Genomic DNA, 16,300 nt, shown 5'->3' with positions numbered 1-16,300 from the left:
GTATATATGAGCAATATGTGCTCTGCAAAGCCAGTATCCTCTCCCAGCTGGAGCAGGGCCAGCAACGCAGGAAAGTCTGCTCTTCCCTCCTGTGGAAGGAACTCTGGATATTTGATCCTAGAGGTGAATGAAAAAAACCTAAAGATCATATTTCATGGGACTCTTTCAGTGTTCTGAATGGAAAATATAACTGCACACTGGTTATTTGCTTCTCCAACTCAAAGTCATTTAGGAATAGGATTCGGAACAGGAGGGGAAAGGGACAAAAAGTAATTATTATTTTAATATGTACTGGAGAAGGAGCCAACACCAACATGTACATTAGCAATTGGGACTGTTCACACCTGCTGAGTAGCTATAAAAGGATATTTAAATCAGGAATTAACCACTCCTTTCTAATTATGAATGACTGCAAAGCAATAAAATTGTTATCTCTTCTTTTCCTTATTGCAAGAAGTAAACATTTGAGTGTTTTTCTGTACTATAATAATTAAAATGAATTCATTACAAATATATATATACTATTTTTTATGTATAGCTATGGCTTTAATTTAGTTTTTCTGACTTTCACGGTATACATATAAGAAAGTATGCCTTTCTTCTTTCCTTTTGAATATTTAGTCTTTAGAAAAGCATCTCACTGGTACATTTTAACACCAAATTTTTTACAATCCTCAGAACAATAGCTTTTTAAATTTATTAACTTGAAAATAAGTATGAGTTCTTAATAAATGATTTATGAGAAACTGCATCAGAAAACACTTTGATGCTACTATTTACAAAGTATCCTTAACATGTCATTAACATATAGTGTTTCTGAACATATGGAGCCCTAAAAAATTGCTTAGAGTACACACCAAATTCTGAGCTGGATAATAACAACTGATTGAAAATCCTGACAAATTTGAAAGTAAGTCTAGTACCTGTAAAGTATACAGATTCCTGTTTTAAAGTATATGCCTGAACCTTTTCAAAGTATATACCTTTACAATTGATTTCCAATAAGTAACTTTGAATAACAGACTAGAAGTGTCTCCCTTGATTTTTCACCAGAAGTATATACAAAAGGAAATCATATTTCTTATTTGGAATTGAAGCAGAATAATTTTTCACAGTACCAACCACCATGAGCATGGCATGCAGAAGAGAGAACATGAAACTGAAGGAAAGTTTTATTTAACAGGACAAGACAGATGTCAGTGGCTTGAGTTTTGTTTATACACGTAAAGGTCATTTACTTTAACGGGTATTTATTTAATTCCCAACAACACAATTATTAAAGCTCTATTTGATGTACTTTCTCATCAGCAAATACTTACACCAAAGCAGGTAATGACCATAGACAAAATCAGTTTCCATATTTTCTCTGACAAATATATAACCCACAAATTTTGTTCTATATAGTCCAGTAGAACAAAAACCAACTTGAAAGTTTAAAAAAAAATTCTATTCTGCTGAAGCAAACATCTACTTCTTTTAAAATAGTATGAGCCTGTGGAAATGTGGTATTATATATCTGACATTTTCCATCTAAAAATATACTGTGAAGCATGCCAGTATTAATAAACCATGTGCTTCTGGAACCTGAAGTGCTTTGCTATAATTTTGTGGAAAACAGAGCAAGATGCTATATTTTTCAGCACGCTATTAACATACAGCAAACACATTTTATGCCATCACCTTGCCAGTTTGTCTTGATTGGGAAGTGTACAGAAAAAAAAAAAAAACTTTTAAGAGTTCATAAATATTCGTAACCACATTTGATTTATGAGTTCCCAATTCTTAAGTGAGCATAAATAAACTTAGACAAAATTTTAGTCCAAGATATATTACCAAAAAAACCAAACCAAACCATCTATATGCCCTTTCTCCTATCCCTACCCCCATCCTAGAAAAATCAGCCCCGTCTGCAGCCGGACACTATCATTCCTTTCACAGTTTCAGTCATTGGAAGGCAAATGAAAATACGACGATCCTTTCCCCTTCTCATTTAGCTTCCAACGCAAACATTTCAACCCGAACCTAAACTACCGTTTTCACAGAAAGCACCAAACACAGACAGTAGGACTCACTGACCCATTTGGAAGACAAAGACGACAGAAGAGGAGAGCTCTCAAAATCAGCTTGTGAGGCCTCTCAGAGATATTCTTGTGGCATTTCATCTCAGCAGCCCCAGACCAGTTCACCTCCCTGGATACAGGGCGGAGGAGCTAAATAGAGCTGTTTATTAGAGCTGTTGTGCTGGATTGCATTAGGACCGGCAAGCAGACCACCTGGACCTCTCAGATTGTGGCAGTGTTTAATTTGCAGCCTGCCCCTCTGCAGCCGCCAAGACAGCACTACTACTACATTCACCAGGCTCAATCGCACATTACCGGGGTTAGGAGTCAAGGCACTTGTGTTTATATATTTATATTTTCCATACGGAGAGAGAAGGAGAGACAAGAATATAAACCAAATAAAAAGACTCGCCAGCACTAGGAAATTTTTAGCTACTACCTAGCAAGCGGCATACTTTATTCTCTTCTCACACTTGTATTTCTTTCAGAGATGACAATCTAAACAGAAAAAAAAATCTGAAAATGAATTTTGCTTAAACATCCAGACCAAATCATAAATGAGACATGTTGCTCCCTTGGTGGTGGTGTTGTTGTTTTTGTCATTATTTTAGTTTTTGCATGAGAGTAGCACATTGAAGTTTTCAGCAGAGGTTTCCTGGCTAGATTTAATGGGTGCCTTTTGCCTTTCGCACTTTCAGCACCACACTGGCAGGTAGCTGAAGATACACATAGAAAGATGGAACAGTAAATATGAATTATGTGAATCATATGGTGAGACCCTTGTGGAAAAAAGGGGAGTTGAGAAATGGCTGACTCCATACCTGACCAATTACAGCTTGCTTGGTCCCCGTGTCCCGCTGCGCTGGGAGATCGCAATCCATCATATGTTGTCTTTGAAAAGGAGAATAGGGGTTTCTGGCAAGCATCTGTCAATCAACTTCTGCACTCACAACCATCACCAAAAGCAAGGGAAAAAAAGTCAAGCTGCTCTACCAAACAGGATGAAACCGTCATGTGACCTCCGGCAGACACGCACACACATTCACTACCTCCATAGAGCGTAAGAATTTTCTGTAGATAGGAAATGACACTGACAAATATCCAATACCAAGTAAATAAAGTGAGACAAACAGCTATTCACCCAAGACAAAACGTGGGCTGTATTCTTCAGCTAAAGGTTCAACAAACATACAAGGATTTCTTTTTAATGTTCAGAAATCTGTTTAGAACAAAAACTATTAACTATTTCATGTGAGTGATAACTAAAGCGTTGCTTGTTATCACAGAAATTTCTGAAATTCTAATTCATTGTCCTAATTCTCTTTTCTGAAGCTGTCCCTAATGATTTTATTTTCTAAATCTCTAAATGACCTTTTGACAATTTGCAGTGATCTCTGCATTTTATAGGAAGGCACCTTTATAGAAAAAGCTTGAAATGTTAACTGTCATGTAACACAGATACTTTGGTATTTGTTGATTGAAAACGGATATACACAATCATTTGTGTAAACTGTGATGACCACTCAAATATAAAATATTCAAAATGTGTAAATAGTAGTCAGTAAACTTTTCATCTTCTGAAAGGTTAGGAAATGATGTACTTGAAGCCCATCTAAAGTGATGTAAAGTGATGACAAGTATTTTAACTTTTTTCATTTAATTTAACTGTTCGATCCTACACAGATGAGGAAAGACTGTTTATTATTATGGGTCAGTTATGCTCAGACATGAATATGACCATTTTAACCCTTTCAAGATTAAGATCAGAACCTGACTGAAGATAGCTCAACAGATATTGCAAAGTTGCCCTCTGAAAACCTAAAATCATAAATAATACCCATTAACTTGGTGGCATTAGTTTGCAACTGTCCACTTTTAAAACTGAAGTTCATTCGTGCATTTTCCCTAAATTGTCAAAAAAATTAATGTGCAAATTTTGTATTATTAAAATGGGGATTTTCCCCCCAACGATCCAAACTGATGTTGAACTTGAGAAATAGGGAAGTTAAGACTATTTCATAGAATATAACAAAAATATATATATTCTCTATGTACAGAATATTATGCAAATTACAGTACTGTGTAATATCATATCTTGAAAAATGAAACACAGTAAGAGAAAATAAAAACATTTTTCAATGTTTTGAAAGAAAGCTTTAAGCAAAAAAGAACGGACTGAAGTTCTACACATTTCTCATTAAGAATTGCCTGAGAATACACACATACACACACACACACACACAATCTCCCAGCTAAACGAAACCATGCACCAACTCTGCAGGACTAGAAAGCCCTCTCGGTCTGCGTCCCTGCAGATTGGCGCACCGGGAAACCCTGAAGTCGCCCCAGATCGGACCCCGCCTAGGACAGAGAGACCTGGGCGGCCTTGGGGGACTCGTGGGTCTGTGAAAGGCAGACGCGCTCCAGGATGGGTGCCGCCACTCCTGGATCCTGGTTTGCGGACTGGGAGAGCTGCTGTGGGGATGCAACCGGGACCGTCTCGGAGAGGGGCAGCCTGGCCCAGCTGAGCAGCTCTCTGGCGTCTCGGGTTCTTGGGAAACCCTCCGCCTGCTCCTCCCGGGAGCAGCCCCTGGGCGGTGGGGGCAGACGGGGCCCAGGGCTGATTCACCCTCTTTAGCGCAGCCTGTGCTCCCACTGCGGGCTACTTCAGTTCCCAGGGCTGTGAGCTTCCTGCGCGTCTCCCCACCCGGTCGCAGTGGGAAGTTGGAGAGTTGTGGGGGGGGCGGGGGGCGGTGGCTGGTGGGGACAAAACGCAGGTTGCTAATCTGCGTGCGTCCACAGCCATCTGTCCTGTGTTAACTGATTATTACTAATCAACACCGGTGAGGGCCTCGGCCAGGATCGTAAGGACCTTCTTACTGTATCAGTCCATTAAACCCTCAACCACCCCGTGAGGCAGGGGTGATTACTCTCATTTTACAGAAGAGGCTCGAAAAGAAAAGAAAAAAGAAAAAAAAACTGCTCAAAATGAAAGGGAACATGATGTAAGCCATTTTGAATTCCAAAATGGAACTTTTTGTGGGAAACCAGAGTCAAGAAACTTTCAAACTAATGGCCAGTGTATAGGAAGCCTTCATTCATTCAACAGATATCTATAGGGCCTGTACTGGCTGCAAACTGTATTAAGTGCTAGCCATACAGCAAACCAATACGGATTGCTTTAAAAAGCAGAATAAAAATAAACTAAGTGTGCTGAGATGTGTCTGAGGGGATTCTTTAAATCTAGCTGAAAATGCTCTCTTTTTTTAAGGCATGGTAATGCGCAGGCATCTCCTTCATCCATTTCCTAGAACTCAGCATGGTCTTGGGTAAGTTGCAACCTCTCTGAGTCATAAGTTTCTTGTCTTATGCCCGAGATAATAATTCTTAAGGAGTTGGAGAGATTGTTTATGGAAGCTTCTTGAGTTATCCTCTGTGGGTAGCCAATGAGTATGCGATTTCTTTCCCTTTTGGAGACTGATGAGGACACCTCCATGCAGACGGTGCAAAGATTTGGGCTGTGATTTAAGCAGACGGCAGCTTCTGTTCAGCACAGGGGACAATATCAGCAAAGCCCTCTTACTCCTCCGGTCCTCTGGGTGGTGGACATATTTAAGATGATTGATGGAAAGCAAATGGGAGAAAAAAGGGGCATGTCGATTAACATTCTCTTCCACTCCTTCCATAGAATTTAGAAAATGAAACCCCTTAATTGTAAAGCTCATCATGAGCGTCCAGCTTTCTCTTTTCTCCATCAAGTTTCTGCAACATCATACCTTCTAGACCCCGTAAGGCTCTTTCCTCCATCAAGGAGCCACTAGACTTATCTGTTCCCAACTCAGGCCATGTTATACGAAAAGAGCAAAAGTGAGAAAGTCACTCTGAATCAGTCCCAAAGGGGACTAACCAGTGTAACTCCAGCCCCAGCTCCTCGGGATAAGGATGCCCTTGACTTTTTAACATTAAAAAGCAAAGGACATGGGAGATAAAAGCAGTACTGGGAAAGAAGATAAAGTGAAAGTGTGGGTCACCCCGTCTTTGTATTCAGTGTGTGCTTTGCACGATTCAAGGGTGAGAAGAGATAATATAGCTAGATGCTTCTTCCACGCAAGAGCCAAAAGCAGAAAAAAAAAAGTGGATGTACGTTTCAACAAAAGTCACTAAGAGGACGCTGTTCGTGCTAGACAATTCCCCTTAAAAGCTAGTAATCTGGGTAGCTTTAAAGGTTCACTTTAATTCTATGGGACCTTCTTTCTCTCAACTGAGACCTCTGTTTCTCTTTATTGGAATTTGTTCCTTTCTTTGCAGTATTCCTTGGTTTTTCACACTCACTTTTCACACTTATTTTTCCTAATCTTCCTTAATTTATTGCTCTAGTAGATTAATTGCCTTTTCTCCAACTTATTTGTTTGTTTGTTCATTTGTTTTTGCAGATCTGTACCCCAATCCCAGCCTGCTCCCTCATGAAGCATCATGGCAGACCTGTGGTATGGTTCACCATTGGGCTGTCCGGTGTCCCAAGGATTTCTAGGCCAGGTCCCCGCTGGACAAGAAACAAAGTGGAAACAGCTATACAAGATCAAGGCCCAGTACCTCCCTTTCCATAGCCTTCAGTTTGCTCCTGTTACCCCCTTTTCAAAGTCTGTCTTTCCTAGAATTTGATGCTGCATCCCCAACCTCTGGAATGATCCATTGCTTTGTCTATTTTCCTTCTCCTACACACACACACACACACACACACACACACACACCCTCCACACATACACACAGGCACACACTACATTTTTATCTAGACTTTCAAATTTTGTACAGCATTTCTCTAGAATAGTCTTTCCAACCATGATCAGTTTCCTTAAGCACTGTTAAATGGCTTTGACTTCCACAGGACTCTCACCAGTATAAATAATCTGTACCCTGGGATCTTTGGTTGTTGTTATTTTCATATTTCTATAGAGTTGAGGACAGGGAAAATACCAAAAGCCAAACAATTATTTTTAAAAGTAGAAAAGGAAAGGAGAGAAATACCAAACACATCAACATCCAGGGACTGCAGAATTGAGAGGGGCTTGATGATGCTCAGCGCGGGCATCTGTGATTTACAGTTTTCTACAACATAAGTTGGGAGCACTGGTTTTTCCCCTGAGAAATGGTGACAAGATACTGCCTTTAAAATGAACAGCTGAGAGGTTCAAGAGTCTGTTGACTCTGGGCAAAGAAGACCTGCGAATCCTGCGAATATACTAATGCTTTATTTGACCTTCTACTTTATTATTCCTTCTACCAAGTGGCTGCAGCTAGGACAAAAACAATATACCAGCACCAGCACAGGAACTAATTGTTCTTTAATTTCCAGTTGCCTCTTCCATAAAAATGCTTTGGTTACAGTTACACATTTTGTTCTTTTAGAACCTATTTCTTCTGCCTGGGTTTGCTCAGGAAAAGTCACTGAAATGCTCCTGGGCTTTGCTGTATTTTTGGCAATTCTGGTGTCTGGGGCTAAATGCTAACATGTGACTTCTTGTGAAAATCTCCAGGTGGACAGATACATAGACTGTGTCCTTACAGCCACAGGACATGGAAGGGCATTTTTTTTACTTCATGGCCAATGCTCCACGTAGCTGAAAAAGCTAAATATTACCGTCCGTTTATTTCTACTATCAATGGGTTCACAGAACTTAAGCCTTTTGGAAGACAAATGTTTTTAAAAGAATTTCTGCACAGAATGAGTTGCATGAAGAGAAAGACACCACTCAGATCTTACTTTGGAAAAGCTATTGCTATTCTGGTTTTCTCTGTAAGTATAATCATCATCAATGTTATTATCATCATATCAATAGCAATACTAATAGAAAACAAAAGAGTGGTTCTAACTTGTAGGAGAATTCTTGAGGTCCCTTGAGGGGATGTGAAGGGGTAAAAATTTTTCAAAATAATACTAAAATAAGATTTTTCTTTTTTCACCCTCACTTTCTGAAAAGCACGCATGCAGTAGAATTTTTCTGAGGTGATTTCCTCATAGACTGAATGCAGAAGCAGGTATGAGACTCTATGTGCTCCAGAAACCCAGGTCTGAATGAAATTTGCAAAAAATGTACAAGGGGTGATCAAAATATACTGTGAGTGCATACATTTTAAAAATTAACTCCTGTAAAAGGCACTCTTCCATTAATTCCCCTCAAAATTCTCCTCACTCAAACACGCTTATCTCGACATTCTTTCTACTTTCTGAAGCAGTTTTGGGAATGAATACTGGTGCTGAGCGTCATCCAATGGGAAGGCAGGCTAGTAAAGCCATGACAGGGTGTCTTCATCCACCTTCTTCACAGGATCTGGCACTGTGCGACTTCTGGCTCTTCCCCGAAGTCAAAATTATCATGAAAGGGAAGCGTTTTGAATTGACTCAGGACATCAGAGCAGCCACAACAGCGCAACGAAAGATACTCAGGAAAGAGAACTTCCAGAAGTGCTTCACAAAGTGACAAGAGCGATGGGACACATGTGTTTGAAGTAGAGGGGGTTTAAAAGGATATTTGTGGCAATGTGTTCTTTACTGTGACACATCATGTAAAATTTAACCATGCATCACATTTTTCACTCACACCTCATACAATGGTACTACCCCTCTCACTAGGTATTTTTTTGGGGGAAAATATATTTATTTGTCATAAAAGATTATTTATGCAATTGAATTTGTTTAAACAAATTAGTAAATAAAGTTTTTAATTTCTCAGTTTTGATTTTTAATATTATGACAAAAACAGAAGCATGTAGAGATAGTAATTAATTTTATAATGCTGTAAAGAGTTTCAAAAAATTGGAGAATTGCAAACATGATCAAGTGTTTACTGTTTGCCATACATTATTCTACACTTCACTTTTATTAACACATTTAATCCTCAAGATGCCTCTAAGATATTTTTATCTTGATTCTACAAATGAAAATATACTGGCCAGGCATGGTGGCACACACCTGTAATCCCAGCACTTGGGAGGCTGAGGCAGGAGGATCGCTGTGAGTTCAAGACTAGCCTGGGCTACATAGTGAATTCCAGGTCTGTCTCAACTACATGGTGAGACCCTGTCTCAAAGAAAAATCAAAACAAAACAAAACAAAACAAGACAACATATTGATAGAAGCATTGTACTGAATATTATAAATGCTCACGTTCTTAAAGATGAATTCATCTAAAGCAATAAGTTTACAAATGTGCAAAATGGGATATGTAATACTTCTGGAAGGAGTGATATAAAAATGTTAAAGATTTAAAGGTATTTTTGCAGAATGCTCATCTGTGGTCAGCATCAAACCTACAACCCAGTAATTCAAGTGTCCCTAGAAGCAGTCACAGGCTCAAAGTAGAGTCAAAGGATGGCCTGGGTTTCATCTCTAAGGCTAAGTCTAGCATAACAGTGAGTCTCAATGGAGTGTTTAGAATTTTAATATTTTAATTCTTTTCCCAGTTACCACATTTTGCAACTGCCAAATCCCCAGCCATTCCAAATCTAAATAAAAGTGAAAGTACAGTTCTTACAAAGATTTGGACAAAAATGCCATAGTTCCTCTATTTTTAGTAGGCTAAAACTGAAAACAACTCAAATGATCATCAATAAGGAAACAGACAAATGCATTCCCCTACAACATTAGTATTCCATGCTACCCAGCAATAAAAAAGAATTGAACTGTTCATAGTATAACATGAATGAATCTCAAAATAATTATCCTGAGTAAAAAAACAGCCAGAAAAAAACATGCAATTTTTATATAGTTTTCACATGATGATTACATTCGTACAAAATTCTAGAAAATGCAAACTGATAGGTAACAAGAGAAAGCAGTACATAATTGATTTATAAAAGTGCCATATTTAAAATGTTTTATGTGATAACTTTATTTTTTTTTCTTCATCATGCTCACTCTCTGGCATTTTCATACCTGATTTTGAATGGGAAAGAAAGGATAACACTATGGCTGAGATAGCAGAGACACAAAAAGCCTCGGCATTTCTCACACTAAACCACTTCCCTTTTGTGATTCTCGGTGGAAAATAGGATCAGAGCTGCTTCACGGGTAACAAGACTGGTACAGGAGGGCACTTACCTGCAAAATAACTGTCATTTCTTTGCCAAATGCCTGCCATGAGGCTAGGAATGTTCTAGAATAACTGTCTCTTCAGTCTTATGAGTGCTGAAATCACTACATGATAACTTTACATGTATGGCAAAGTGTGAGGTAGAGAAGTTCAAGGAGGGTTAAAAACTTTTAGGGGCAATGAATGTATTCGTTATCTTGAGTTTTCAAAAATTAGCACATGTTTGCAATACATCATTCATCATAAGGAATTGGCATGTATCATACCTAACCTTAATCCTTTTTACTTTCCCTTCCTTCGTGTCTCCCCACCCCCAGAACCCCTTCCCATCTCCACAAAATCTCCCTCCCTGTTGCCTTTCATCTGTCTTCTGTGTTTCTCTTTAAATTATTTAGACTTTATATTTATCATATAAGGGAAACAGAGTCTGTTGTGATGATTGGTCTATGTGATCCTTATATCAAAACATATCAGATGATGCTCCAGTAAAATATCACACAAGACATACAACCTTAAATGTCACCTGATTGCTCTTATATGAGAAATGCAAAATATAAATAAATTAAAAAGCAAAATTAAAAACACATAAGAGGAAGTAGAAAGATAGATCTTTCACAAAAGGGAAGGGACCAAGAGATGGAGGCTGGAGAAAGGGAGGAGACAGGAAGGAGAGGGGAAGGAAATGAAAAAAAAAGGTAAGATGTATCAAGTACAATGAACCAATTCCCACAAGAATGCCATCGTTATGTACTGAAAACATGTACTAATAAAAATTAAAATGTTCAAAAATAGCAACCTGTTTTTATTTTTTTATTTTGTATTGAGTTTATCGGTACATTTTAGGGATACAGTACAGTTACACTCATCATTGGGATCTCGTACCTTTACATGACAGGTCTTGGTTCTCATTTTTCCCCTTGTCCCTGTTCTCCCTTCACCCCTCCTCCCCTCCCCATTTACAAACACTTTATTTCCATTTTTTCATTCTCTCACATTTTTCCCTTATTACCTTTCCCCTATCCTTCCCACTTTCCCTACACCTTTAGCAACCTGTTTTTAAATTAAACTCAATAAAGCTGTCAAAAAACAAAATTTCTTAAATCCAAAGGTATTGTCACCTTGAGGAGCTTACCTTTAAAAATTGCAAATTATTATTTGATTATTTATTTTAAAAGAATTGTTCCATGGCTAATATAGGGTGAACACTACATTAGGTGTTAACTCCACAGTGTGACAAAGAATAAACACAGGAAAAACATGTGGTGCCTGTTCCCAACCACCTTGAACCCTGCTGGTGGAATCAGAACTTCACCAGCTGGGTGTGGTGGTGCACATCCCAGAACTCACTCGGGAGGCTGAGGCAGGAGGATTGCTGTGAGTTCAAGACCAGCCTGGGCTACATAGCGAGTTCCAGGTCAGTCTCAACTACATGGTGAGACCCCGTCGCGAAAAAACAAAAATAAACAAACCAAAAAATTCACTAAACCAGCCTAAGTTGCAAAACAATGATTTTTTTTGTTTGTTTGTTTGGTGATTCCTTCAGTATATATTAGCGGTTTTAATATCACTAATGACTCATAGAGTTTTATATTTTTTCAGTGAGTTTTAAACATTTCTAATCATTATTCTCAGTGATGTTCAAATGCCCACATATTTCACTATGGAGTCTTTCAACTGGCTGCTTCTGCTTTAACACGCTCCCTTCCCACAATCCCCAAAAGAGGTTCTAGAATCTTTCTGTTCATTTCTTGTCACAGTCAGAGAAGAATGGTATCACAACTAGAAAACGTATCCATTTTTAGAGGAAGAAGAAGCTAGGTGGGTGGAACATACCTGTAATCCCACCACTTGGGAGGCTGAGGCAAAAGGATTGCCACAAGTTCAAGGCCAGTCTGGGGAGACTCTGTTTCAAAAAAAACAAAACAAAACAAATAATAAATAAATACAATAAAGGGAGAGGAAATATATAATATATCAAATTCAAAATGTAATAGTAGCAATTTCTTTATTTTATGCTTCCATCTCCTATATATTTTCTATTGTGGTAATCATTGAGTTTCAAAATAGTATTAACATAGTTATATACTTATTCTATAATACATGTCAAATGGTTCATAGAAGGAAACTTATTCTTATTCGTTCTATATTTGTTTACTAACCAGAAGCACACTAAGTTAATTCAGTGACTTTCTCTTGTGGGATGTTAACTTTTTCGATTTTGCGTAGTTTTTGTTGCATTTATTTTAAAAGGCATTATTTGAACGTTCTGTCTTCGGTATGCATACTCAGCAGTTCTTATACAATCTTTGAAATCTATTAGGCCTTTTCCTCTTATGATTTTTCTACTTCTTGGGCTGGTGCCAGCTGGACAACTTCTGAGGCTGTGTTTCAGGAGAAGCCCCCTTCCCACTGTCATGGGGAGCAAAAGCGGTCTTGCCAAGTTTGAGGATAAACAGACTTTCTTTGTCCCAGTCTGAGTGTGGGACTCAGATCATGGAAAACACAGGAGTCCCCACACGGATGAGAGTTTGCCCCGCAGCACAGCTCCCCTCCCTGAGAGAGACACAGGTCCTAGCAGACCTGTGTGTGAGTCTTGCCCTGAATAGGTAATTCCCACAGCTGGTCCCCAGACCAAACCACAAAAGAAAGTATAGTTGTGTGGAATAGAACATGCCTTAGCAATATTTTTCCAAAAATCAAACCTGGTCTGATAGGAAAGCAAGGGAATGTCTGAGAAATGGGACAATAAAATGGGAAAATAGCACTGTACAGAACTCAGGTTGATGTAAACAGTGAAAATGGGCTTACAGATGAGGTGACAAAGATGGGCTGGGATCATAATGCCCAGTGAAGGGAGGAACTGAGTTCCTCTGGCCACAATAGAGGTGAAGTGGAATTAAACCCATATATGTAGCTCATTCTGTGCCCCCCAGGCTGGTTAAAGGATCAGCGCTAGTCCTAGCATGTGGCTTAAATGCAAATTTACTTTCTGTCTTTTTGCATTGCAATTATTACGAAAATTAGGCCAAGGCTCATGGTTTACTGGGAGTGTGTGAAAAACACAAATACAAAACTGTCATAATTTCTTCCTGATGAAATTCCCTTAGAGAGAAAGTCTCTGGAGATGAGCTTATCATTTTTAAAAATTAAAAATACGTGAGAAAATTCAATCACAGGAATAGTCATTAGAACTAATAAACACTTCATATTTTGTAAGTTAAAAAAATTAAATGGTTATCATAATAATTAAACAAATGAAAGAAAATACTACATAGCAAAAAAAAAAAAAAAGCACTAAAAAGTAAACTGGCAATAAAGGAAGTGTCAAGGAATCTAATAGATCTTCAGGTAATGAAAATATAATGAAAGACAAAACTTAATATCTGGCTAAATAGCAGGTGAAGGAAGTGAAGAGAGAATGGATGAACTGAAGAACAAGTCCGAGATGTTTTATCCAGGATAAAGCTCGGGGAAAAACAGATAGTAATTACAAAGAATTAAAGAGATAGGAGGAGTGGCAGGAGGGCTAACAGATGTCCATAGCCATCATAGGAGAGGCCTTGCTAAAAGAACTATTCAAAAGGTGTACTTTTGGAAAAAGAGAATTGAAACCAGAATAAAGTATTCCACGAATGGGAAGAAAAAGCAACAACAATTTTAAGAAAACCTAAACTAAAGACCAGTCAACATTAGATCAATCTACCTGAGCAGATGTTGGGGGAAAAAGTAAATGTCATTAATAGGAAATAAGGGATAAAAATAAGATGAAATTAAATTTCCTACATAATAGTTTATAAACTAGGAGGGGTAGGCATAAGGATTAAAATATTTTAAATGTTTTATTATTCAGAAGACTGATATAAGTATTGATAACCTCTAGAAATCAAGAATGCATGTTACATTTTTATAGACAATCACTAATAAGTAACCATCTTCTATAGCTTACTATAAGCAGCCAAGATAAAGAATTCAGGTATGTACTCTAAGAGATCCAAGAAAGAGAATTATATCAAAATACACATGGGTGAGGCCTCATACAGTCACATTTTCCAAGTAGCACCAAACTTCTTTCTAAACTACAAACTGCTTTGGTTTGGAAAAATGCCTTGATGAACAGTTTTTGATAGAAAGACAATGACAAAATGTTGTTTTTCACAATTTACTGATTCTTTCTCTACCTTCATTTTCTCACTTGTAAAATGAGGCTAATAATTGTGAGAGTATTCAGTGAATGATCTGTGTAAAACACCAAGTACACAGAGCTTGGGAGTGTATTAGTCACCTTTGCATTATTGCTACGATAAAATACTTGACATATACAATTTAAAGAAGTAAAGGTTGATTTCAGGCCGCAGTTTCAGAGATTTCACTGCACGTTCAGTTGGCTTTAAGGCAAAACATCATAGTGAAAGGGCACAGAGAAGCAATGCTGCTCATTTCATGGTGGCCAGAAAGCAGAGATGAACGGGCTGGGATAAGAACATACCCTTGTGGATTACACCCCTAGTGACCTACTTCTTCCAATCCATTGGTGAGGTTAGAGTCCCACGATCTAATCACCATTCAAAAGCCCCATCTCTGAAAACATGAGGCTTTGGGGGGGGCAATTTTCATCCAAATCATAACAGAGAGTTGGGAATTATTTATAAATGAGTAGGAATTTGAGTTTGGAGGCAGAAGAGCACAGAGGGTAGAAAAGAGGGAAGAAAGAGGGTTGAGCACTTTGGGAAGAAGCTGGAGCTGAACAGGTGACGTTGAGGCTGCACAAGAACGTGTCTTTAGACTCATGCTTTCAGTTACCTACTATGTAACACTGAAGTGAACTCAGTGCTGCCTCCCAGCTCTCACGGCTTCACTCCCCAGGCTCCAGGAAACATAAAACGTGCTTCTGACACACCCAAAAGTGTGTTTTGCTAATCCCCAGGCTTGTCTTAATGCAATCTAGTTGACATCATGATTAGTGATAACAACTTTTTAACAGTGAGTTTATATCATCATAATCAAAATTTAAAAATCAATCTGAAAGTCATTAGTAAATAAAAAAGCATAACATTCTTAAAATAAATATCTTTGTTTTTAAATCTAAAGGTCCCATAACATATTTAACTCCAGGAAACATAAAACGTGCTTCTGACACACCCAAAAGTGTGTTTTGCTAATCCCCAGGTTTGTCTTAATGCAATCTAGTTGACATCATGATTAGTGATAACAACTTTTTAACGGTGAGTTTATATCATCATAATCAAAATTTAAAAATCAATCTGAAAGTCATTAGTAAATAAGATAAAAGCATAACATTCTTAAAATAAATATCTTTGTTTTTAAATCTAAAGGTCCCATAACATATTTCTCTCTCTCCCTGCTTTGCTCAAGTATGTTCTCTTTAATGTGCATCATTCTGCTTGATCTCTTATTTTTCTAATGATGACATTTCTGAAACACATTGCTGCTTCCTAAGTCATTTGTGTTTCTTCAACAGAATTATTAAGAAAAATAGCATATTCACCAAGTTAAATCTCTGACCCTATCAAAGAAAATACATGTACAGCCTCTTTGGCCTCTATGTGCTGTCCTCAAAGAGGATAGGTGCTGTGTTACCATTTGAAAGAAATAGGAAACAAACATTGTTTAGCACTTAAGATAAACACAAGAAGTTTTCACTTTATTACACATGCTTTACATGTCTAGGTGCTTTCAGATTACACCTTTCATTCTTTATATATTTTAATACAGATTCAGATACCTCTTGCACTACCTGTTTAGATAATCTTGCAGAAGATTATAAAACTAGGTATCCATTCACAAAAGTTAATGATTCATGAGCTTCTTGAAACCAAAACTTGTCTTTTGGACAGCACAATCTGCAGTCAGTGTTTGCTACCAATCAGTTCAGATATGGGCAGCTAAGACTGGCTTTCCAATCCACCAATTCTCAAACTCCCTTGTAGTTGGAAGGTGCTAGCGGGGTTCTTAATTCAGTGGACTGCTTCTTCCATAAAAGAGAGCTTTAAAATACCTCCTCCAGGCCTTGAAGACAGTTTTGTTTGTTTGTTTTTTGCTATGGGGGATCAAACTCTGGATCTTTGTGCTTGTGAGGCAGGCACAGCACCATTGAGCTAAATCCCTGGCCCGAAGACAGTTTTGTTTTCA

General features: G+C 38.1%; 1 protein-coding gene across 1 annotated transcript in view; it reads right to left on the bottom strand.

Annotated features, from left to right (window-relative positions):
• Positions 1-2,986, bottom strand: part of Pou6f2 (POU class 6 homeobox 2) — a 494,967-nt gene extending 491,981 nt beyond the window's left edge. The window contains exon 1 of the mRNA XM_033764838.1: positions 2,882-2,986. Within this exon, the coding sequence (XP_033620729.1) occupies positions 2,882-2,986 (105 nt within the window). The remainder of the gene's footprint in view (positions 1-2,881) is intronic.
• Positions 2,987-16,300: the final 13,314 nt, after the last annotated feature.

The sequence above is a fragment of the Fukomys damarensis genome, unplaced genomic scaffold (genome assembly GCF_012274545.1).
Source record: "Fukomys damarensis isolate Sample0158 unplaced genomic scaffold, DMR_v1.0_HiC HiC_scaffold_17, whole genome shotgun sequence".
NCBI lineage: Eukaryota > Metazoa > Chordata > Mammalia > Rodentia > Bathyergidae > Fukomys > Fukomys damarensis.
The sequence above is the reverse complement of the archived record's forward strand: the minus strand, read 5'-3'. Positions and strand labels throughout refer to the sequence as shown.